The sequence below is a fragment of the Zalophus californianus genome, chromosome 4, assembly GCF_009762305.2.
Source record: "Zalophus californianus isolate mZalCal1 chromosome 4, mZalCal1.pri.v2, whole genome shotgun sequence".
Classification (NCBI taxonomy): domain Eukaryota; kingdom Metazoa; phylum Chordata; class Mammalia; order Carnivora; family Otariidae; genus Zalophus; species Zalophus californianus.
The window spans coordinates 168928-181712 of NC_045598.1; the positions used below are offsets into that span (position 1 = coordinate 168928).

General features: G+C 65.8%; 1 protein-coding gene across 14 annotated transcripts in view; it reads left to right on the forward strand.

The window, feature by feature from the left end:
• AGRN (agrin) overlaps nucleotides 1-12559 on the forward strand; it is a 33317-nt gene extending 20758 nt beyond the window's left edge. For 2 of the 14 annotated variants that reach the window (XM_027622826.2, XM_027622934.2), the window contains 31 exons: nucleotides 21-227; nucleotides 1256-1474; nucleotides 1550-1744; nucleotides 1833-2033; nucleotides 2117-2265; nucleotides 2363-2468; nucleotides 3179-3295; nucleotides 3377-3541; nucleotides 3725-3868; nucleotides 3973-4097; nucleotides 4172-4277; nucleotides 4358-4705; nucleotides 4786-4923; nucleotides 5330-5457; nucleotides 5607-5721; nucleotides 5806-5925; nucleotides 6052-6408; nucleotides 6687-6879; nucleotides 7034-7249; nucleotides 7689-7918; nucleotides 8005-8139; nucleotides 8348-8444; nucleotides 8553-8717; nucleotides 8825-8936; nucleotides 9151-9162; nucleotides 9394-9510; nucleotides 9697-9889; nucleotides 9980-10067; nucleotides 11112-11423; nucleotides 11908-12011; nucleotides 12379-12559. In XM_027622826.2, coding sequence (XP_027478627.1) covers nucleotides 21-227; nucleotides 1256-1474; nucleotides 1550-1744; nucleotides 1833-2033; nucleotides 2117-2265; nucleotides 2363-2468; nucleotides 3179-3295; nucleotides 3377-3541; nucleotides 3725-3868; nucleotides 3973-4097; nucleotides 4172-4277; nucleotides 4358-4705; nucleotides 4786-4923; nucleotides 5330-5457; nucleotides 5607-5721; nucleotides 5806-5925; nucleotides 6052-6408; nucleotides 6687-6879; nucleotides 7034-7249; nucleotides 7689-7918; nucleotides 8005-8139; nucleotides 8348-8444; nucleotides 8553-8717; nucleotides 8825-8936; nucleotides 9151-9162; nucleotides 9394-9510; nucleotides 9697-9889; nucleotides 9980-10067; nucleotides 11112-11423; nucleotides 11908-12011; nucleotides 12379-12536 — 5072 coding nt within the window. In that variant the 3' untranslated portion in view covers nucleotides 12537-12559. Of the gene's footprint in view, nucleotides 1-20; nucleotides 228-1255; nucleotides 1475-1549; nucleotides 1745-1832; nucleotides 2034-2116; nucleotides 2266-2362; nucleotides 2469-3178; nucleotides 3296-3376; nucleotides 3542-3724; nucleotides 3869-3972; nucleotides 4098-4171; nucleotides 4278-4357; nucleotides 4706-4785; nucleotides 4924-5329; nucleotides 5458-5606; nucleotides 5722-5805; nucleotides 5926-6051; nucleotides 6409-6686; nucleotides 6880-7033; nucleotides 7250-7688; nucleotides 7919-8004; nucleotides 8140-8347; nucleotides 8445-8552; nucleotides 8718-8824; nucleotides 8937-9150; nucleotides 9163-9393; nucleotides 9511-9696; nucleotides 9890-9979; nucleotides 10068-10278; nucleotides 10303-10920; nucleotides 10954-11111; nucleotides 11424-11907; nucleotides 12012-12378 lie in introns of all 14 variants that reach the window. The other 12 variants (XM_027622854.2, XM_027622862.1, XM_027622918.2 and 9 more) reach the window with 12 other exon arrangements.
• Nucleotides 12560-12785: the final 226 nt, after the last annotated feature.

Consider the following 12785-nt stretch of genomic DNA (forward strand, 5'->3'; position numbering starts at 1 on the left):
TCCTTGCTTCGCCCTCCCAGACCAGTGTGCAGACGTGTGCAGGTTCGGTGCCGTGTGCCTGTCCCGCCGAGGCCGTGCCCGCTGCTCCTGTGACCGCGTCGTCTGTGACGGGGCTTACCGACCCGTGTGCGCGCTCGACGGGCACACGTATGACAGTGACTGCTGGCGCCGCCAGGCTGAGTGTCAGCAGCAGCATGCCATCCCCGCCAAGCACCAGGGCCCGTGTGGTGAGCACCGGAGGGGGGCCCGTGCTGGCCGTGGGCCAGCCCTGCATCGCCCCTGCTGCCTGTCATCACTTACCATCTCCATCCCGACTCATACTGCTCCCGGGGGTGCCGCAGGGCTGCTGTGCATCCGCAGGCTCTGGGGCAGTGGGTTCTGTTAGGGGGGTGCCTGCAGCACCGGGGGGGCCTGGCAGAGACGGGGGTCCTTGTGCAGGCTCCCCGGTGCCCGCGTGAGGCCATCTTGCCCCGTCACCCTCCAGGCCCCCAGGCCCCCCACTCTGGGGACGCCAGGGCCCCCACAGAGGCAAAGTCTCAGTCAGGCTCAGTACGAGGATGGGGCGTGCAGTGGCTCTGCCAGCCCCCCACTCTGTGTCCGTCAGTCGGTCTGTCCTTCCACGCTCTCTGTGCGTCTGTATTCTCTCCTCTGTCCTTCCTTCCCTCTCTGCTCCGCCTCTTGTGTCTTCCAGCCTGACCTGCTGGCAGGATGAGGTACCGCGCCTGCCGCCAGGAGCCCACGGCCCGAGGTCTGCCTCCGGCACAGCGGGGGGCGGGGGTGGCTCGCTGCTGCCTGGCCTTGCAGTCCTCAGAGCAAGTGGACAGACACCTCCTCCCCTTGGTGGCCCTGGGTGTGACCACGGGCCACGACTCCTCCCCCCCATGGGGAGAGAGCCCCCCCTACACGTACGGGTGTCCCAGGGCTGCTGGTGGCCAGTGGTCAGTGGCCTGGATGGCTGCAGAAGCCTGGCCCTCCCTCAGCCCACTGTGGGCAGCCAGGAAGTTCCTGTGTCGTGGGGGCAGCCCCTCCCCGCACTCAGGCAGGGGGCTGAGGCTGTTTGGGTCTGTGTCCCTGTCTGCGTGCGTCGTGTGTCTGTCCCTTTCTCTGCTGTGTCCTGAGCATTCGGCTCTTCTCCCCGTCCACTTTCCCTCCGCTGCCCCCACCCTGGGAGAGGGTCTGCTGCGTGGAGCTGGGGGCTTTGTGCGTGAGCCTGGGGGAGCAGGAAGAGCCCACTGAGTGCCCCTGTTCTCCCCAGACCAGCCCCTGTCCCCGTGCCTCGGGGTGCAGTGCCCGTTTGGGGCGTCATGTGCTGTGAAGAACGGGGAAGCGGAGTGTGTGTGCCGGCAGGCGTGTTCGGGCATCTATGATCCTGTGTGTGGTAGTGACGGTGTCACGTACGGCAGCGCGTGCGAGCTGGAGGCCACGGCCTGCGCCCTTGGACGGGAGATCCGGGTGGCCCGCAGAGGACCCTGTGGTCAGTGGTGGGCAAGTGAGTCTTGCTAGGGGGTGGCGAGTCCTGATTGCCGTGTTGATGGAGCCTCTTCCGCAGACCGCTGCGGGCAGTGCCGCTTTGGAGCTCTGTGTGAGGCCGAGAGTGGGCGCTGCGTGTGCCCCTCCGAGTGCGTGGCCTCGGCTCAGCCCGTGTGTGGTTCTGACGGGCACACGTATGCCAGCGAGTGTGAGCTGCATGTCCACGCCTGCACACAGCAGATCAGCCTGCACGTGGTCTCAGCCGGGCACTGCCGTGAGTGGGGCTGTGGGGCGGGGCAGGTGGGGTCCTGCGCCTCCCTCGGCTGGGGCTGCCCTGACCCCTGCCTCGCTCCGCCCTCCAGAGGCCTGCGGAGACGCGGTGTGCGCCTTCGGGGCAGTGTGCTCGGCTGGGCGTTGTGTGTGTCCCCGGTGTGAGCAGCCCCCACCCGGCCCCGTGTGCGGCAGCGACGGTGTCACCTACGACAGTGCATGTCACCTCCGGGAGGCAGCCTGCCGGCGGCAGACACACATCCAGGAAGCCCGGGCGGGGCCCTGTGAGCAGGGTAGGCTTGGGGCCGGCCGGCCTGGGCTGCTGCGCGCCAGCCTCGCACAGGACCCCGCAAGTGACCCAGCCCCCTCCCCTCAGCTGAGTGCGGCTCTGGGGGTTCCGGCTCTGGAGAGGACGGTGAGTGTGAGCAGGAGCTGTGCCGGCAGCGCGACGGTGTCTGGGACGAGGACTCGGAGGATGGGCCATGCGTCTGTGACTTCAGCTGCCATGGCGTCCTGCGGAGCCCGGTGAGCCCCCCGCCCTCCCCCCCCCCCGCCTCCCCCCGGCTCTGGGCCGGCGGCAAGGAAGTGGCTGTGGCCACCCACACTGACACCGCCCCTCCAGGTGTGTGGCTCGGATGGGGTCACCTATGGCACCGAGTGTGAGCTGAAGAAGGCCAGGTGTGAGTCGCGGCGAGAACTGTATGTCACAGCTCAGGGAGCCTGCCGTGGTGAGTGGGCCTGTGCATGGCTGCCGTTGTGTGCCTGTGTGCACAGGTGTGCAGCCTATGTGTGCACGTCTCTTCTTCACGGGGGTTCGTGTGTGCCGTGGGGGGCATGGAGCACGTGGGGTTCAAGGAGTGCGGTGCATGTCCATGCGGTTGCAGCCTGTGGGTACGAGTGCCTCCAAGCAGCAGGGGTGCGCGACGCACCAGCCTGTGGTGCCCCGGACCGGGCTTCGTGCACTAGCGAGGCCTACCCTCTGGACGGTCTTTCTTCTGGGGGGACCCGGGTGGTGGTCCAGTAGATACGCCACATTTACTCTACTTCCATGTGTGCACGGGTGCTCGTGTGGGTATGTGGACTTATGCGTGCACGCACACGTGTATCTGTGGGTGTGTTTGACGTGTGCGGTTTGGGAGGAACGTGGGTAAATGTGTCTACGTGTGTTTTGTATGTGTGTGTGCCAGCTTGTAAAAACATACTAACCAAGCACACTGGGTTCTGGTTGTTCGTGTATGTACGTGGCAGCGTGTTCACGATCTTTGGGTGTTCTGCATGTTTTCAGTACTACGTGAACAGATGTGTTTTTGTAAGTGGTGTGGGGTCCTCACCTGTGACCCAAGCTCCAGGTACCAGGTCCCGACAGCCAGGGGAGGTTGTGGTGCAGTGGCCAGGCCCAAGGTGGACATGTGGCACTGCGTGTCGCCCCTCCCTGCAGGCCCCACCTTGGCCCCGCTGCCACCTGCAGCCCCCCCGCACTGCACCCAGACCCCCTACGGCTGCTGCCAGGACAACATCACTGCGGCCCGGGGTGTGGGCCTGGCCGGCTGCCCCAGTGAGTACTCAGGCCCAGCCCCAGCCCCAGCCCGGTGGGGCCGTGTGGCTGCAGTGACCCTATCCTGCCCTGGCCTTGCAGGCTCCTGCCATTGCAACCCACACGGCTCCTACAGTGGAACCTGTGACCCAGCCACGGGTCAGTGCTCCTGCCGCCCAGGTGTCGGGGGCCTCAAGTGTGACCGCTGTGAGCCTGGCTTCTGGAACTTCCGTGGCATTGTCACTGATGGCCGGAGCGGCTGCACCCGTGAGTGACAGGGGCCATGGTCAGTCCCCAGCCGAGCACTCTCACCTGTCCATCTTGTCACTGTGCTCCTTGTCTCACCTGCTCAGACCCTGGCCTGACCCACACCAGGCAGGAACTGGGCCGGGCCCTGGAGCCCGTGGGGAAGCCAGGCGCAGAGCTCAGGTTCTTCCCCCTGCCTCCCAGCCTGCAGCTGTGACCCCCGGGGCGCGGTGCGGGACGACTGTGAGCAGATGACTGGGCTGTGCTCATGTAAGCCCGGGGTGGCCGGGCCCAAGTGCGGGCAGTGTCCAGAAGGCCACGCCCTGGGCCCCGGAGGCTGTGAAACAGGTGAGAGCCAAGCCTGGCGCTGACCTTGGCTCCCCATGCCAGGGGTGGGGCCGTCATAGGAGTGAGGCCTCCGGAGCCAGCAGGGTCTTCCGTGTGTGCCCCAGATTCCTTGGTGCCTGAGACGTGTGCTGAGATGCGCTGTGAGTTTGGGGCATCCTGCGTGGAGGAGGCTGGCTCCGCACACTGCGTGTGCCCAACATCCACCTGTCCGGAGGCCAATGCTACCAAGGTGAGGGCTGGGGCATGTGGAGGGTAGTGGGGTGGGGAGGGGCCCCCCCCCCAGCAACCTTGCCCTGTGCCCAGGTCTGTGGGTCGGACGGAGTGACCTACGGCAACGAGTGCCAGCTGAGGACCATTGCCTGCCGCCAGGGCTTGGACATCTCCATCCAGAGCCTTGGCCCGTGCCGGGGTGAGGCCCCACCCACCGCCGGAGAGCTGACGGAGAGGGCCTGACTCTGGGCTGACTGCCTGACCTGGCCCTCCGCTCAGACTCTGTTCCTCCCGCAGAGGCTGCTGGTCCTGGTGCCCCCCCAACATCTGGACCCGTGGCCACATCAGGGCTCAGCATGAGCAAGGCGCTGCCACCCTCCCCCAGCGCCCTGCCCCGGGCTCCCAGCAGTACCCCTCCCAGCCAGCCCACGCCTCGACCCTCACCGGGGCCGTGGACCACTGCCGGCATCCCCAGGACAACCCCGGGGCCCGTGCTGACCATGCCCCCCACGGCCGCTACCGCGGCCAGCCTCGCCACGTCGGCCTTTGGCGAATCTGGCAGTGCCGACGGGAGCGGTGATGAGGGACTGAGCGGTGACCTGGAGGCCAGTGGGACTGGCTCAGGGGGTGAGCGTGGGCTCAGGGATGTGGGGGACGGGGCCCAGGAAGGTTACCTCTGGGGCCAGGCTTAGACTGCACCTCCCCAGGACTCGAGCCCCCCGGAGGTGGCAGTGCTGCGACCCCTGGGCCACCCGTGGAGAGGGCTTCTTGCTACAATGCGCCTTTGGGCTGCTGCTCGGACGGCAAGACGCCCTCGCTGGACACACAGGGTTCCAACTGTCCTGGTGAGTGCGTAGCCGGTGGCTGGGGTGGCACGTGAACCGTGGCCTGGACACGCCAGGAACGCTGTCTCCCCTCCTAGGCAGGAGGCCTGCCTGGCAGGTGGGCGCTCAGGGCTTACGGTTTTCTGATTTGGCACGCACACGTGCGTGGTCTGCGTGGTCTTGGGCATTCAGCATGGGCGTGCACACGTGTGGGTGCCCAGGACCCTGCGGCTAACTTGTCTTTCCTGTTGCAAGCCGGCCTGGAGCTCTGCTCCAAGATGTTTGGTAACTGATACCAGCCCTGCCCCGAGACCCCACTAACCTCATGACCATCTGACTAACCTGCCCTGCACCCCGTGTGGCTTGCTGCTGGGGCCTGTGCCTGTGGCAAGTGCCAGGCAGGGCCTCACTGCCCCCTCCCCCACAGCCACCAAGGCATTCCAGGGTGTACTGGAGCTCGAGGGGGTCGAGGGGCAAGAGCTGTTCTACACACCGGAGATGGCCGACCCCAAGTCAGAGCTTTTTGGGGAGACCGCTAGGAGCATCGAGAGCGCAGTACGTGCAGGGCCCACAGGGCAGGGGTGCGGCCCCGCTCAGCCACTAGCTTCCCTCCCAGGACAGACCCAGAGAGGCGCTGGAGAGGGAGGGCCTGACAGCCTGGCCTGGGCAGCTCCCCAGAGCCCTCACCCACTGCCCACCCACAGCTGGATGACCTCTTCCGGAACTCGGATGTTAAGAAGGACTTCCGAAGTGTCCGCCTGCGGGACTTGGGGCCTGGCAGCTCAGTCCGAGCCATTGTGGACGTGCACTTCGACCCTGGTGAGTCCCCTACCCCGGGCCCTCCCAGGAGGCAGTAGGCGTCTGTGCGGGGCTCCCCCATGCTCCATGTCCCTTCCTTCTCAGCCACAACCTTTAGGGCGTCTGATGTGGGCCAGGCCCTGCTCCGGCAGATACAGGCGTCCCGGCGCCGGTCCCTGGGGGTACGGCGGCCCCTGCAGGAGCACATACGCTTTATGGACTTTGGTGAGTGCACAGTCTGGCCAAGTGCTGCTTGCCTGTCCCCTCCCCTGCTACCCACAGCACCCCTGCCCCGGCTGGCCCTCCCTGTGCTCTGCTTTCTGTGGGTCCTGACTGTCCCTCTGCCCTCAGACTGGTTTCCCGCATTCTTCATGGGAGCCACCACAGGAGCCACACCTGCCGTAGCCACGGCCAGAGCCACCACTGTGGCCCACGTGCCTTCTGCTGTGACCCAGCGGGCCCTCTACCCCAGTCACACAAGCCGGCCTGTTGGCAGGACCACGGCCCTGCCCACCACACGCCAGCCCCCCACCACTGCCCCCCGTCGCGTGCCTGGACGCCGGCCCTTGCCCTCAGGCCCCCAGCAGCCACCAAAGCCCTGTGACTCCCAGCCCTGCCTCCACGGGGGAACCTGCCAGGACCAGGACTCAGCTGGAGGCTTCACCTGCAGCTGCCCAGTGGGCAGGAGGGGTGCTGTCTGCGAGAAGGGTAAAGGTCATCCATGCCAGAGAGAGGCGGGGAAGCAGATGGGGGGGGCGCGGTGGGCTAGGGTTGGGGCCAGGCCAGGCCAAGCCACGGTGGAGAGCTGGGGACCAGGCAGAGGGGGCCCAGGTTGGGGTGAGGGGCAGGTTGGATTCCCTGCCCCAGAGCTGGGGCCAGGGCCAGCTTGGGGATTCAGGGCTGGGGCTTTCAGGCTAGAGGAGAACCCCGAGCGGGGCCGGGCTCCTCTGCGCCCCTCCAGCGGTTCCCTCCCTGTCTCCCTGTAGCACTGCATCCCTCTGTGCCAGCCTTTGGGGGCCACTCCTTCCTGGCCTTCCCCACCCTCCGTGCCTACCATACACTGCGCCTGGCACTGGAGTTTCGGGCGCTAGAGCCCCAGGGACTCCTGCTGTATAACGGCAACGCCCGGGGCAAGGACTTCCTGGCACTGACTCTGCTGGGGGGCCGTGTGCAGCTCCGGTGAGTGGCCAGGGCAGGCCAGGCGGAGGGGGCTGTAGGGGTGGGGGCGGTCAGGAACGGAGCCAAGGCGGGTGAGAAGTGAGGGCGGAGGCTGAGGTTGGGCGGTGGTCCTGGGCCCCTCCGGCTGTCCTGAGTGCCTGCTCCCATCCCCCAGGTTTGACACCGGCTCAGGGCCTGCAGTACTGACCAGCTCAGTGCCTGTAGAGCCCGGCCGCTGGTACCGCTTGGAGCTGTCTAGGCACTGGCGCCGGGGTTCGCTCTCAGTGGATGGGGAGACCCCTGTTCTGGGCCACAGCCCCAGTGGGACTGATGGTCTCAACCTGGACACAGACCTCTTTGTGGGCGGCGTCCCGGCGGACCAGGCTGCTGTGTGAGCACCAAGGAGGGTGGGGCACCCCAGACCCTGGGCCCCTGACCTTGGTCCTGACCCCTGACTCTTGTGGGCGGCATCCAGGAGGCCCCAGCGACTTGTGAATAGCAGAGTGGGTGCAAAGATGAGTGTGGATGATGGCATTGACCCTGATTTGATCCCAATCCTGATTCTGTCTCCTGGGTGGCATCTCTCAGCCCCAGGCTGCCGTGTTACCCCCAAGGAGGGGCTGGGCTGGCCCTGACCTTCAGTCCTGAGCCTTGACCCTCAACCCACTTCTTGGTTCTGTCCTGTTTGTGGGGCTGGCCATCCTGGGAGCACCAAAAGCGGGGAGCAGCCCTGATCCTGGCTGGTTGGGGGCGTGCAGTGTTAGAGCTGGCTGTGAGAGGGGGCCTGTGGTTTCTTGGCCTCCGGTGTCTGACCCTCCTCCTGGTGGCAGGGTGCTCGAAAGGACCTCCATCCGTGTTGGCCTCAGGGGCTGCATCCGCCTGCTGGACGTCAATAATCAGCGGTTGGAGCTCAGCAGCTGGCAGGGGGCTGTAACCCGAAGCTCTGGTGTGGGCGAGTGCGGGGACCACCCCTGCCTGCCCAACCCCTGCCTCGGCGGGGCCCCATGCCAGGCCCTGGAGGCTGGCATGTTCCACTGTCAGTGCCCACCCGGCCGCTTTGGTGAGGGTGGAGCCTGGGCTGGGTGTGGGGGTTGGGGGCATGCCTGTGTGTCTGTGGGCATGGGACCCCATCGTGTCTCCTTCCAGGTCCAACGTGTAGTGATGACAAGAACCCCTGTGAGCCCAACCCCTGCCATGGGGCAGCCCCCTGCCGCGTGTTGCCTGAGGGAGAGGCCAAGTGCGAATGCCCCCAGGGACGGGGGGGCACCATCTGCCAGACAGGTGGGGGCATTGGGCTGTCAGTACAGGGGGAGGGTGGGGATGAGGAAGTCAGGGTTAAGCGTTAGGGTGTGGGTTCTGGTTGGGGTTAGGGTCGGGGTTGAGGTTAGGGCTTGAGTTCGGCCTGGGGCTGGCAGGTCAGTGGAGTTACGGGGAACCCCAGGGGTCAGGGCCCGGCCCCTCCGTGTGACTGCTTTCTTACCCTCCACAGTCTCTGAGCGGGATTATTCCCAGCCCTTCCTGGCTGACTTCAGCGGCTTCTCCTACCTGGAGCTGAAAGGCTTGCATACCTTTGAGCGGGACCTGGGGTCAGTAGGGCGGAAGGGGGGGTGAGCGGAAGCATCCCCCCAACCCCTGTCCAGCCTGTGGGGTGAGGGGCCGGTGAGAGGTCCCACCTGACCCCACTGGACCCCCAGGGAGAAGATGGTACTGGAGGTGGTGTTCTTGGCGCGTGGCCCCAGCGGCTTGCTCTTCTACAATGGGCAGAAGACAGACGGCAAGGGGGACTTCGTGTCCCTCGCCTTGCGAGACCGCTTCCTGGAGTTCCGCTATGACCTGGGCAAGGGGGCGGCGGTCATCAGGTGCACCCTCACCCGTGGGCATGGGGGTGGGGCTGGGGGCACTCGGCTGTGTCACTCAGGCTCTGGGGTGGGCCCAGAGCCTGCTCACGGTACCCCCTGCTCCCCAGGAGCAAGGAGCCCGTGGCCCTGGACACCTGGACCAGGGTCTTCCTGGAGCGCAATGGCCGCAAGGGCGCCATGCGGGTCAGTGACGGGCCGCGCGTGCTGGGGGAGTCCCCGGTGAGTGTCCCCAGGGCCGAGGGCCTCGCACCAGCTCCCCTGCCTCCTTCCTCCCCCGTCTCCCCCGGGGGGGCGCGGCAGCCCCCCCACGGCCGGCTCTCACTGAAGTGTTCTCCCCCACCTGTCCTGTGCCCTCTGTCTGTGTGTCTTCTCTCTGCCCCCACTGCTCTCTGGCCCTTGCTCTGCAACCCCCACCCTGCTCTTCGGACGTCAGAAATCCCGCAAGGTACTGGTCTCTGCTCTCATCCTACTCGTTCATCTTCTAGAGTAGCTGCTGCCCCCACTAAGTCTCCACCTCGGCCACGTCTGTGTGATTAACTCTGCCTCCTAGATATAGGCTGGTGGGCGAGGGGGTGGGTCCCTGCCGGCCCGTGGGGCCGCTGATCTGGGGCCCAGTGCCCTTGTCTCCGACCGGGGGGCAGGCTCCACAGCCCCCTCACCCGGCCTCTCCCCCCAGGTGCCACACACTGTCCTCAACCTGAAGGAGCCGCTCTATGTGGGAGGGGCCCCTGACTTCAGCAAGCTGGCCCGGGCAGCCGCAGTGTCCTCCGGCTTCGACGGCGTCATCCAGCAGGTACCTGGGGTGGGGGTGGGGCCCATCCCAGCCAGGGGATGCTGAGCCACTGCTCTCTGCAGTGTCAGGGGTGGTAGAGCCTCGAGGGAGGGCCCATCCCAGAGGGGCCTCTGTCCTGGAGTGGGGGTTACTGTGGCAGGGAGGACAGCAGGCCCGACAAAGGTTCTCTACCTCTCATGCCCCCAGGTCTCCTTGAAAGGCCAGCAGCTGCTGACCCAGGAGCACGTGGTTCGGTCCGTGGATGTCTCGTCTTTTGCCCACCACCCTTGTACCCAGGCCTCAGGCCACCCGTGCCTCAATGGGGCCTCCTGCCTCCCTCGGGAGGCCTCCTACGAGTGCCTGTGTCCCGGGGGCTTCTCGGGGCTTCACTGCGAGAAGGGTAAGGACGGTGAGCAGTGCCCAGCACCTGGCTGAGGCTGGCTGGGGTGGAGCCCCAGCCGAGGCCGCCCTCACCCCGACTATCTCTCAGGGCTGATTGAGAAGTCGGCAGGGGACGTGGACGCCCTGGCCTTTGACGGACAAACCTACATCGAATACCTCAATGCTGTGACGGAGAGGTAACATGCCACCTGGGAGCTGGGCGCCCCCCGCCCCCTCTGCCTGTCTGGCCCTATCTGCGTGCTGTGCAGGGTGAGACGCCGGACCCTCCACGCCCGCCTTCCGCTTTGTGGCCGGGAGGGGAAGGCCCAGTGTCCACCCAGCTCGGGCCGCCCCCCACCTTCCTCCACCCTCCTTCCTTCTCACCACCTCTGTCTCTTTGTTTCCAAGCGAACTGACCAATGAGATCCCAGCGTAAGTAGCACCTCGGCCCCCACCCCCACCTTCACTCTCCGCCATTCTCAGCTCCTCATCCACAGCAGCACATCCCGAGCCTCACCCCCACCCCCACGGAGGGCGAAACTCTCCACCCCGGTGGAGGAGAATGGGGTTGGGGGGTGTCTGTGCCGTGTAAGGCTTAGTTCCCTAGCTTGGAAGCGGGGAGCCGTCACCCCATCCCCCCCGGAGCCCCTGCCTCGACACAAAGCACCAGCATAGCGTGTGTGCGTGCAGGCGTGCATTAGAGTGCATGCGTGTCTGAGTGTGATGCACATGCTCTGTGTGTGTGTACCTCACGTGCACACGTGTGTTCAGACATCCAGGGGCCGCTCCCAGGCAGGTGAGCCCTCAGCTTCGCCTCTTGATCTCTGCACTTGGCCTGGGTCATGCCCACCAGCCCTGTGTGTACACACAGGTCGTTGCCCCGGCTCCGCCCCGGGGTCCTGTGTCTCTTCTCCGGGTGCTTGCTCTCTCACTCTCCATTGCTGGAAAGGGGACATGGGGAAGGGCTGCTGGGTACCCCCCGCCTCTGACCCTACACTACAGCCTGTCTGTCCCCTGCTCACCTGCTTCCCCTCTCTTCCGGCTTCTAAGTCCTGATGCTCCGGATTCCGGGGCCCTTCCCAGGTGAGCAGTGGCACCCAACCCCCGCTGTCTGTCTGCCTCATTCGTCTGCTGTGTGTCCGCCTGTCTGGTCCCACCTCCTGCCATCCATCTCTCGGCCTGTCTGTCCCATGTGGGTGTCCACCCACCGGTCCATCCAGTCTCCCCGGGTCTCATCACAGCTGCCGTCATGGCCCTTGCCCTCCCGCCTCCCGCACGCCGTCCCTGGCCGCCCTCCTGGAGGCCCTGACTGGCTCTCTACCCCGCAGTGAGAAGGCCCTGCAGGGCAACCACTTTGAGCTGAGTCTGCGCACGGAGTCCACACAGGGGCTGGTGCTGTGGAGCGGCAAGGCCACGGAGCGGGCGGACTACGTCGCACTGGCCATTGTGGATGGGCGCCTGCAGCTGACCTACGACTTGGGCTCCCAGCCTGTGGTGCTGCACTCCACCGTGCCAGTCAACACCAACCGCTGGTTGCGGGTCAGGGCACATAGGTCAGCGGGGAGCCCAGGGCACGCCAAGAATAGTGGCGGGTGGTGCCTGGACTTGCCCAGCCAGGGCACGCCCGGTCACTTGTAGCTAGGGCCCAGGTTTGAGGTGGGGGCAGGGCGAAGTGCCCGACTCCAGGCCACTGCCAGTGAGGGGGCGGGGCCAGAGGACAAAGGAGAAGCAGTTACGGCCAGGGACTTCCTGATCTGAAAAGGGAGGCCTTGCTCTGCCCGCACACTGTTTGGAGACCTGCCCATGGGGTCTGAGCCTGGTCATCCCCTGCAGCAAAGTTTAACCCACATGAGTTCCCCCTGCCCTAGCCACTGGGTGCTCTCCTGGGGATCAGTGCCACCTCATTCTGGCCCCCAGGCATGATGGTGGTGGGCCCCAGGATGGGACTTCTGGGAGGGATGTGGAGCTCAGGATCTGGGGGTGGCAGGAGTGCCTCTGGAGCCACCTGATGATGGCTTCACCCCACCCCACCCCCAGGGAACAGAGGGAAGGTTCCCTTCAGGTGGGCAACGAGGCCCCCGTGACTGGCTCTTCCCCGCTGGGTGCCACACAGCTAGACACAGACGGAGCCCTATGGCTGGGTGAGTGTTTGGGGGAAGGCCAGGGGAGGAGTACCCAAGGGTCTCAGAATCTCTGAGGGACAGACCCTATCCCCTGGGGCTGCAAACTGGGAATGCCACCTGAGTCACCCCGTCCAGGACAGCAGACCAACTGGCCAGGGTAGGGCCCTGACCCTCCTGTCTTAGGCCCTGCTCTTCCCTGGGTGACTGTGGGGCCAGGAGGCCGGAGCATGTCTCCTGGTCAGGTGGTCTCCCCCTCCCGATAGGGCACTGACAGGCCTCGGGTAACTCACTTGGTCTTTCAAGTACCTGTGGGTCTCTCTGCTGGCTAGTGCCCCAGATTGCCCATCCCTGAGTCACAACCGGGTGGCCTTCTGTCTTCCTGCAGGTGGCCTGGAGAAGCTGCCCATGGGCCAGGCCCTGCCCAAGGCCTACAGCACAGGCTTTGTGGGCTGCCTACGGGACGTGGTGGTGGGTCAGCGCCCGCTGCACCTGCTGGAGGATGCTGTCACCAAGCCGGAGCTTCGGCCCTGCGCCACCCCATGAGACACACCACAGCCCACCACCCACCCTGCTGTCATTATTTTCTATTTTTGTAAACTCATTGCTTTTTTGATATGGTTTTCTTGCCTATGTGTTGGCCAGAGGGACTGCTGGACCAGCCTCCCTACCGTCCAAGCAGACAAGCTGCAGAGACAAACTCTGTGTCACGGGACTTGCAGGGGGAGATGACGCAGGCAGCATGGAGGGCTTGACTCCAGCGGCAGCCTCAGGATGTGTCCCTCTGCCTTGGGC